Consider the following 10,555-nt stretch of genomic DNA (forward strand, 5'->3'; position numbering starts at 1 on the left):
ACTGGTGCGTGCCAGAAGAAAACATGTAGGCCCCGCCCATATTTAAATGCCATTGGTCATTTTTGAGCTGTCGTTTCAACATTGTGGCTTTTTATTGGCTGAACGTCCGTGTCTGCCAATTGGGGTTCGAGAAAAAGAAAAAAAAAACCGTTTTGTTCCGGTTGGCGTTTTCTTTCCGGAGTCGCTGCTCAAATTTAGCCAGGGAGCATGCTAGCAAATTTAGCTGGTGACAAGCCTAAAACTCAATGATTTTCGTGTTTAAGTCCAAGAATGTTGTCTTTTCTCTGACGGAGGAAAGATTTTGTATCTCTTCGGAGTTTCAAGGAGAAACAGGTAAGTTGAACTCATGAGAAAGAACTAAATTAGCAGTTTTACCTCATTATCATAGCTGCTGTATTTTAACATCGTTTACGTAATTTCCCTCCCCGTCTGGATATAATAAGATACCTAACTTGGGTGTCTACAATCTAAAACGCAAGCAATGTTACTTGGTTTTGTAAAAATAAATAAATTTAAAATAAATACAAGGTAAAATAAAAAGTTTCGAACTGTTGAATATATTTTAAGCTTATTGCAATTGCATTTATGTTGTTCTGGAAATTTTATGTATGATTGTTCCTGACTTAGATGAATGCTGTGATAAGGATATCTTGCAGGATATGGATGAGGCTTGTCTTAATTTTCCCTAATCATTTTATTTATTTAATCTTTTTTTTTGTTGAGAGCCAATTCTCCTTTGCAATGTTGACCTATTTGCAGACAGGCTAGTAAAATCAAGCAAAAGTAAAAGAAAATAGTAAATACAATAAACACAAAGAAATACTTATTTATGCAACAATGGTATTGAGATGAATGAAATCAGTTTCATTATTTGCTGAACAGTGTTTCAGTCGTCTGGAGCAGAAAATTTCCGAAAGTTTCCGAAGCTGATCTATAAAGTAAATCTCTGTAATGTGGGACCGCCTCCCTCCACAGCACATGATGATAGAACCAGAACTCCTGACCGAGGTACCCGCAGCACTAAAGCGTCTTGCCAAGATGGTGGTGCGGGGTTTCTACGGGGTGGAGCACGCCCTGGCCCTGGATGTGCTCATCCGCAACCCGTGCGTCCGCGAGGAGGACATGCTGGAGCTGCTCAAGTTTGACCGGAAACAACTGCGCTCCGTACTCAACACGCTGAAAGCCGACAAGTTTGTCAAGTGTCGTATGAGAGTGGAGACGGCCCCTGACGGCAAGACGACTCGGCATAACTACTATTTTATCAATTACAGGTGATTCGTAGTTCATTGCACCATGCTAACTCGTTTGCATTGGTTTATTTTCACTTGGCTGTTACGAGGTTGGTGACACCACCACCAAGAAGGGTAAAACCAACGCAGAACTTTGACTCTGGTACAATTGTGCCTTAAAGGTCAAGTGTCATCCCTATAAACATTCTAAAATAGATATTGTAATGAAAAATACATATAACATTATTCACTTCAATGTCTATACGAAAAAATAAATATGAGCAGAGAGCGCGTCATCCGTATAGGCTACATCTCCTGTCCGTAATGTCACCACGGACATTTGCCACGCAGTGGACCCTACTATGGGAGATGAACACGCCCCTTCTGACACGGAAGCTATTTTCGAAGAAGAGAACATCACGCAACCAAGTGAAGTTACTGGGGCAATATTACCCTAATGTTTCGAGCCATATTCAGATGATATGCCATCACGGCCTAACTGCCTCCCTTTTCCGATCCACTTCCGGGGCGGAGATGGGCTGTCGCTGCTCGTCGTAGCCGACCAGGGTAGCTCATTTTCGGCGCCGAGGTGGCTTATCATGGTGCCGATCCAGGCCGCTTTATGGCGTTGTTCATAGCCGCCGCCGTCCGCGATGAACAACGCTGTCGAGCCGGGGCGCTTTACGGCGTTGTCCTCGCGTGTGGGTGAGTGCATCATTGTTGGCAGCGTTGTTTAGAGCCGCCGTCGTCCGCAAGCCCGACGCGCAGCCTTCGTCGAAGCCATGACTGGCAGACGCGGCGCCTCGACCAGGGTGGCTCATTTTCGGCGCCGAGGTGGCTTATCACGGAGCCGAACCAGGCTACTTTATGGCGTTGTTGTCACACGCGACTAAGTGCGGCATTGTTCATAGCTGCAGCCGTCCGCGAGCCGACACAGCAGCCTTCGCCGACAAGCCCGGCGCCGTCCGACGCGCACATCGACACATTTACCGCGCCTGTCATACGTACGGGGATCTTTTATTACGTTATGAGAGACTGCTTACGTGGTCCGCCCCAAACTATTATTATTTTTAGTAGCTGTATACACACCTACCTGTCATTTGGAACCCACAAAGCTCTTGTCCATTGCACCCGTGCAATCCAATTATCACGATGAACCGGGTCTCTTGTAAAGTTATGAAGGCTAAATCCATCCTCCCGAGGTGGATCGGGCGGGCAGGTGGTTTGGACGCGTGCAGTTTGGTTGTGATCCGCATATCATCTAAATATGGCTCGAAACGATAGGGTATAATTGCCCCGGTCACATCACTCGGCTGTGAGATGTTCTCTTCTTTGAAAAGAGCGTGTGTTTTTTCAATGGTACTCGATGCAATATTGTGAAATGAAGTATGACTACATCAAACAGCCATTTGCTGTTATGTTAATAATGCTCCAATCTGAAACGACAGGGTTCTGGTAAACGTGGTCAAGTACAAACTGGATCACATGAGACGTCGTATAGAGACAGATGAACGTGACTCCACCAACCGTGCCTCGTTCCGGTGTCCCTGCTGCTTCTCCACTTTCACTGATCTCGAAGCCAATCAGCTGTTTGACCCCATGACAGGTAAACGATCGTTGTTACCTCCTGACTGTGTACCGTGTTTGTTGTGCAAAACAGCAATTTTCCTCTACATTATTTAAAGTGGTGCGGCATTAGTGAAGACATATTTATTTTTATTGTTGTGTGAATTCAAAAGTGTTGCCCATTACTACCCGCAACAAGACTGAAATGAGATAATTCTGCCTGCAAAATATGACTACTCAGATGTGTAATTAACTTTCCTCTCAACTCGTGGCTGTGGTGTGGATGTATTGTGATCATTTTCTTCTTTGCCAATCATCACGTTGCGCTAAGCAACCCATATATAGTAGTCATCAAAATGTGTGACTTTGTATCCTGATTTTGTTAGCAAGGTACGGTGCATATTCTAAGTTGGGCATTGATCCAACTTTTGTATTAATTATAGAGCTCGTGCACGTGACGTCACCATTTTTAATGGCGCCATATTGCCGGTCAAAAAGAGCTGCTCGACAGTGTGGGGGACATTGAAACGGAGGAGAATATTTACAATACCTGAGACTAGTTGTGTTGTTGGTTGTTACAACAGACGAAACAGATATTCAAAAAGATAATTCTATAGAATACCAGAAAGACTAGAAAAGATCAATGGGTTTCGGCAATTAAACGTGATGGATGGTGCCCAACCAAAAACGCACGCCTGTGTAGAGAGCATTTCATTTCAGGTAGAAATTATTCTTCTCAATCTCAAATTACCAAGAAGTATTTATAGTGTCAAATTGACTCATTTGAGAACACTGCGTATTAAAAAAAAGAAAATAAACTGTCGCAGAGAGATTTATGTGTGGCAGCGATACGCTTCCGTGTACAAAGGAGCTGACTCGCCGTCCTCCAATCATAGTTAATGAATGCGGCTTTGTGTAAAACCAGGGGTCATTTATTTAAATGTTGGTATTTGCATTGGAAAATAATATGAGTGGCTCCATCACGATGTGGGATTTATTCTTGACTCAGAACAGATCCAGCAACGAAGTCATTGCGTGCGTCCAGACTTTTCTACGTTTTCACACTTTTCCGTGTAAATCTCGACGACTTACTTACCAAATACACGTGTAGATGCAGTTGTCCAAGACAAATGGAAGCCAATTAACAGTCCAATTTCTTATCAGTGAAAACTTCGACTTCGGCCTTAAATATGGCTCCTCTATGCCAAGTGTCTCTCATTTTTCCACGTACCTTCATTTATTATCACCTTCTCAATGTTTAACGGTATCGGATAAAACTCTGGGCGTCGTGCATATTTTCGTGTCGTCTCCAACCGACTTAGAATTGAACAATGCTGTGTTTGACCCGTCAATATGGCCAGTCATGTGACTTCGTTGACGTAGGTGTACGAGCTCTATACGACTGTCGTACAGCTTTGACTGGCTAGTCAAATGCAACCAAATGCAAAATACCACAGTTTCAGTCGACTCATCATGCCAAAGGAATCCACATAAAAATCACATGTACTTCGACAGAAATGTAATATGGCCACAATTCAGCTGTATACTGTATGCATAACAATTTTTTTTTTTGCACATTTTTAATGTGGGGATAAAGCAGTCTTGCATTCTTTTGTTTGACCAGTGGAGGACCCCCCAAGATAACAACTGCTAGTTTCACACGTGGTACAGCATTATGTTCACTTTGGATCCGGAAATAAAATATGAAAAACTCGGCTTTTTGTTTTTCATCAAGTTGAGGCTACATAGGCTTTGTAGCACAGTTTTCATCTTTCTTAAAGTGTTTCAACATCTGCTTTAAAAGCAGCAAAAGGGCTTCAGTTTCATACTAGTGAATTTTTCATTGTGCTTGGACAACTGCGAGCGTGACCAGCCTCATCTGTGGTGTCTCTACAGCGCTGTCTTCGAACCCCCCCCCCCAACAATAATACATCGCTAATGTTGTCTTTTTCAAGCTCATGTATTGAAGACACAGTATAGAAATGTAAGCATGTGCATTGTTTGATATAAAGCATGACATGATACAATGACTGCATCACATTTACGGTTAAAGTCTAGTTCAAGTGTGTGCAGTAAGCGACTTCAGGTGAACTGCTGTAGATTGCGGCGGGAAGGGCTTTTGCGGGTGTTGTCTCTTTTTTTTTTTAAATAACACACATAGCAGACACAAGGCATGTGCTGTTGCTGGAACAGTTCCCATTATTGACAGTGAACTCAGCACGGGAAGCAGATGGCCTTTGCAGGAAGCGGAGGATGTGTACACAAGGTCCAAAACCCCTCAGCACCACAATGCAGTGTCCATAGCATCCCCCCCACCCCCTGAGGAAAAGATGCACAGTGGAATAAACTACAGTGCTGATCGTTTTTTTTTGGGGGGGGGGGGGTGAAATAGGGGCTCTCGCTGTCATTAAAGCAGAACGCTTTTGAAATGTATTTTAAACTTGTCATTTATCCAAAATAACAGTCCATCTATTTACTGTATTTTCAGCTCTATAAGGCGCACCTTCAATGAGTGGCCAAGTTTAAAACTTTTTTTTTCATATATAAGGCGCACCACATTATAAGGCGCATAGAATAGACGCTAGAGTAGAGGCTGGTGTTACATTATGCATCCGTTTAGATGGCGCTGCACTAAAGGGCCAATAATGATCCATACATAAACCGCACCAGATTATAAAGCGCACCGTTTGCTTTTGAGAAAATTAAAGGCTTTTAGGTGCGCCTTATAGTCCTTTAATTGTAAAAACTAAGGCGGCACGGTGGATCAGCTGGTAAAGCGTCGGCCTCACAGTTCTGAGGACCCCGGTTTAATCCCGGACCCACCTGTGTGGAGTTTGCATGTTCTCCCCGTGCCTGAGTGGGTTTTCTCCGGGCACTCCGGTTTCCTCCCACATCCCAAATACATGCAACATGAACACTCTAAATTGCCCGTAGGTGTGATTGTGAGTGCAAGTGTTACTTGTCTCCATGAGCCATGCGATTGGCTGGCAGCCACTTCAGGGTGTACTCGCCTCCTGCCCGTTGACAGCTGGGATAGGCTCCAGCACTCCCCGCGACCCTCGTGAGGATAAGCGGCAAAGAAAATGGATGGAGGTGAAAACTAAAATGAAGAATAGAAAGTAATTGAAGGGTTGTGAATGATTCAAAGTAATTAAAAATACAGTTAGCCTTACATACCTATTAGATCAAAGCAGATCCAAAAGACTGTTGCTTTCTGTGGTGCGATTGTGGAATATTCACCTTTGACTTGTGACAAATCTTTATCTGAAAATGTTTGCATGCGTCTATGACCAATCCATGCTTGTATCTTTTTACACTTTTGTGAGTTCAGTGCATTTGCTTCATACCACTGCAACGCAATGTAACCCCTCCGGTGAATTTAACACAAGGACAGCAAGAACGAAGGACATCCAGTAGTAGTTGGGTTGTTCATGGTCGCTAGTCAACAGAGAGACTTTTATCTGGATGGCGCTCTTCACACAGGTACCTTCCGTTGCACATTCTGTCAGACGGAGGTAGAAGAGGATGAATCTGTGTGTCCGGACGCCAAGACACTGGTGGCGCGATTTAATGAGCAGATCGAGCCCATCTACGTGCTACTGCGCCAGACGGAGGATGTGAATTTGTCTCATGATCTGCTGGAACCCGAGCCCACAGAAATCCCCGCCCTCAAGCAGAGGTCAGTTTCTGCCACCTTAGTCATGATGTGGACCCGCCTCCTGTCCTGAAGATTTCAATTTACATAAATCTTAGCAGAAGAAAGACAATAACATGTTTTTCCTGTAGCCGGGAGCGTAATGCGGCGGCAGCAGGAAATGCTGCGAGTGGCGCACACCGGGAAGCCTGGTCCAACAAAGGCTCATCCTACGCTGACCTTTACACGCAGAATGTTGTCATCAATATGGAGGAGCAGGACGACCTACAGAAGCAAGCAAGTGAGGCTACAGCATCGAAGGAGAGGCCCGTCTGGCTGACCCAGAGCACGGTGCAGGGCGCTTACAGCGAGGCGGACATGCTCAAGAACCGTAAGTAGGCTTTTTCTCACTCATCGTATACTTTTTCTTTGACATTGTGAGGTTGCTCAGTAATTTAAATGATGTGTCATGTTCCCCACGTATTTCTGATTCGTTTCCCACAGAATTACGTACTAGCAGATTTTTCACCTACCGTAATTCCCGGGCTACAGAGCGCACATGGTTGTAAGCCTCCTGAGTACATTTGTAAAGGAAATACCATTTGGTACATGCATACACTGTAGCTGTGTAAAAGCCGCAAGTTCCCGCATTGAAACCCACATTGAAATTCGAAATATTTACAAAGAAAGACGGTACGCAGAAAGAGTTTAACGCTAGCGCTGCGCTAAACATAGTGCTAACGCTAGCGCTAATGCGAACAGGGCCTGTTAAAATAAAACTTACTGGTAAATATCACGGAGACACGCCAGTAACACAGCAGCAACAGGCTAGCACAGCGCTAACGCTAGCGAAGCGCTAACAGGGCCGGTAAAAGTCACTTCCTCGGCACATATATTTCACCGGTCTCATTCTTACCTTTTCCTCTCGACTGCCCCCTTGCGGCCGTTAGAAAAAAGTCACAAATTAGCCGTATCATCGCATGAACCGCAGGGTTGAAAGCGTGTGAAAAATGTTGCGGCTTGTCGGCCAGAAATTACGGTAATTAACGGTTTTCTGTCAAAGTCCTTTCTGCTTTAAAACTATTGCTTTGGCCCCAACTTGTGGTATCTTGTGAACTGTGTTGAAAAAAACTGAGCTTCATTTCGAAAGGCCATTTAATGTAAAACTAGTGCTTGGTTGACATCTGGAGTCAAATGTGAACCTTTTATTTTTGTAGGGTATTTATAATAGTTTTCTTTTTACAACTGGGATTGGTCCTATCATTCTACTCTTAAACATAGCTCTTTTGATCAAACCTAACGATTGAATGTAGAAAAAAAAACACCACCCAAATCTACTCTGTCCGTTTGACTCTTGCGCAATGACCTTCAAATCTTCTTTTCGTTGCCATGGCATTCCATCTTGGGTCAGAGCAGGTTATCTCGTTCTGTCAGTACCCTTCACTGAGCTAACTTATGCTGCCATTGTCCAAAAGCTGAGGGCACGTAGCCAGGCATGGCCAGATGTGTTTTGAAACATAATTGCTTGATTTGAAATGATCACAGACTTGGATGTCTTCCGAATAAGCAAGCTTTGCTTATTAATATCCACTCTTCTAGAACAGCATGTACAAGTTGGTCTTTGGTGAATATTTTACTTGAAGGTTACCTAAATTATTTAATGTCGTTATCCTGTAAAGTGTTTTTGTTTCTCAGGGGGTGACAATGCGACCAGGATCCAAGACGGAGCTAGTCATCCCGGAACTGCCCAGGCTGATGAAAACGAGGAGGTGATGCGGGCCCTGCTGATCCACGAGAAGCGAGCCGCGCCAGCGCCCGGCGGAGGCGGAGCGATCGCCGCCGCCAGGGGGCTGGCGTCTGCCTCGGCCAACGCCAGCGACTCGGAGAGCGACACCAGTGAATCCGACGACGAGGCGCCGTCCGCTCCTCCCCCTCGCGCAGCTGCCGCCGCTCCCCGCCGCGTCGCAGAGGAGGAAGAGGATGACGACGACGACTTTGAGGAGGTGGGAGATGAGCCGACCGTGACGGTGGGAGGCCGGCCGTTCTCTTATGGGGAAGTGAGCCAGAGGCCGGAGTTGGTAGAGCAAATGTCGGCGCAGGAGAAGGAAGCCTACATTGAAATGGGGCAAAAACTCTTCCAAGACATGTACTTTTGAAAACACACACTTCCCTTTTGCCGCGCTGCGTCTTTTTACTCGGGACGCGCCTGTGGATCCACTCATCAAGATGCTGCTTCCCAAGTCAGTCAGTGTTGGCTCAGAGGTCACTCTGTGTATAGTATTCATTCCCAAGTATGTTCATCTTGCAAGCTAGCTATCTGCATTTTGTGCCAATATGTTACTCTTTAGCTGTTTCGTTCAACAGTTGGGGAAAACCAGCGGTCACTTTTTTTTTTTTTTTCAGGAAAAAAAAATATTTTAAATGAATACGGCTGTGTAACTGAAGACCAAAATCTCACCTTTAATTTCGGCTCTACGCGGTAAAGCTGTGAAGGGTGAATCATGTCTAGTATGTAGTGAACGTAAAGGCTCGAGCAATGTGTTGTGACATTTCAGTCTGAAATGATAAACATCCCCCCCACCACCACCACAACCATGTAGTCTTTCCATCTTTTAAACTAAGTACAGACGTTTATTTTAAATTGTACAAGAGTCGCATCGAGCCCGCCAAGTCTGTACTCATCTCAGTACGCTTTCATTTCGACCGCTTTAATTTTGTCAGACCCAGCATGTTTAAATGTCAATGTAATCGGACTAAAAAGACGTGGGCAAACAGCGTTTTAAAACAGCAGTGTGCAGAGGACAAATGCCTCTGCTGCCCTTTCCTCTGGAATAGACTGCTATATTAAAAAAAAAGTGGCCCTGCTGGGCTTCAGTGCCATTCCCTGCATGAATGGAAGGTACATTCTTGAATATCTTCAACAGAGAAACAGCCAATACTTTTAATACTTGTACATTGTCATAAGGTGATGTGATTTCTGCATTGACGAACAGCAGTGATGAAAGTCCTCCGGATTTTCAAATTTTCATGAAAATTCCTCCGGAAAATTGTGTAAAAATTGGATGTTAGTTGACAACATTGAACGAACACGTGTTTAAGTTCGTTGTTTTGCTTTCACGAGCCTAGCCATGTTGAGTCAGTAATACTAGTAACAGTAACGCCCCCTCCTCTCGCATTCTCATGACCTCGCCATATCGCGGAGATTTCGAAATTTCGGCGAGAACGGAAGCCGCAAAGGTTGCACGTGTGCACACAAAAGGCAGATTAATCATTGATTGTCGACTATTTCAATAGCGTTTTGTGTAAACTAATTCATGCGTGATCGGCCAGGTATGGCCCCTGCGCAATGTTCAAACAAGTAGACGGGCAAGCTGACATACGTGCAATAAACGCGAGTGTTCGGAACACGTTCAAGTGGTCACGGCTTGAAGAAAAGGACTTGAACGAAGATTTTTTTGTCCGACTACATTAGAAAGGTCGACAAACCTGGTAAGTCAGTTAAATATATATATCTCAAAATATTAAAGGCAACTGATTATACTATTAGTTTTACTAGAGCTATATCTAAGATAGTGAGCAATGTGGTCGAGTGTATCAGTAATAGTAATTACTACAGATCAACTTCTTTCATATGTTTCATACGGTGTAGAAATTCTAGGATAGATTTTTGTGTATATTCTATATCTATACTAAAATGTGTATAATGTGGGGAAAAGGAAAATTTTAGATGTCTTTTTACTGAATAGTTTACTTAATTCATTTGTCTTCAGATAAGATGGCATATTTTAAGCATATTTTAATGACAAATGTGATTTTGTGCTATGAGATGATGATGAGATGGGGGGGCAAAAAAATCTGGGCTTGGCCCTTGGGGAACTTCTGCCTAATTTTTTTTTTTTTGGGGTCAGGACTTGGAAATTTTACTTTCAATTTTTTTGTCTGAATTTTGTTCACAGATGTCGCCGGAATGCACCACAGCCATCCATTTTTTTCCAAAAATTTTCCATTGTGGCATGCCTAGCAGTACTTCGCACCTTCAGTGCTTATATTTGTATTTTCAAGTATTTTCAGGAAAGTCCACTTTCATCTCTGCAACAGAGGAGCTGTTTTTTAAAAGAAAAGTTTT

General features: G+C 43.9%; 1 protein-coding gene across 1 annotated transcript; it reads left to right on the forward strand.

The window, feature by feature from the left end:
• Nucleotides 1–153: 153 nt before the first annotated feature.
• Nucleotides 154–9,019, forward strand: gtf2e1 (general transcription factor IIE, polypeptide 1, alpha). Its single transcript, XM_061841398.1, has 6 exons — nucleotides 154–333; nucleotides 976–1,271; nucleotides 2,678–2,835; nucleotides 6,279–6,474; nucleotides 6,582–6,820; nucleotides 8,125–9,019. Exons 2-6 carry the CDS (start codon nucleotides 979–981, stop codon nucleotides 8,583–8,585), a joined length of 1,347 nt encoding a protein of 448 aa, XP_061697382.1. The 5' UTR covers nucleotides 154–333; nucleotides 976–978; the 3' UTR covers nucleotides 8,586–9,019.
• The last annotated feature ends 1,536 nt before the right edge of the window (nucleotides 9,020–10,555 follow it).

Source organism: Syngnathoides biaculeatus, chromosome 14 (genome assembly GCF_019802595.1).
Source record: "Syngnathoides biaculeatus isolate LvHL_M chromosome 14, ASM1980259v1, whole genome shotgun sequence".
In the NCBI taxonomy this organism is placed as follows: Eukaryota; Metazoa; Chordata; class Actinopteri; order Syngnathiformes; family Syngnathidae; genus Syngnathoides; species Syngnathoides biaculeatus.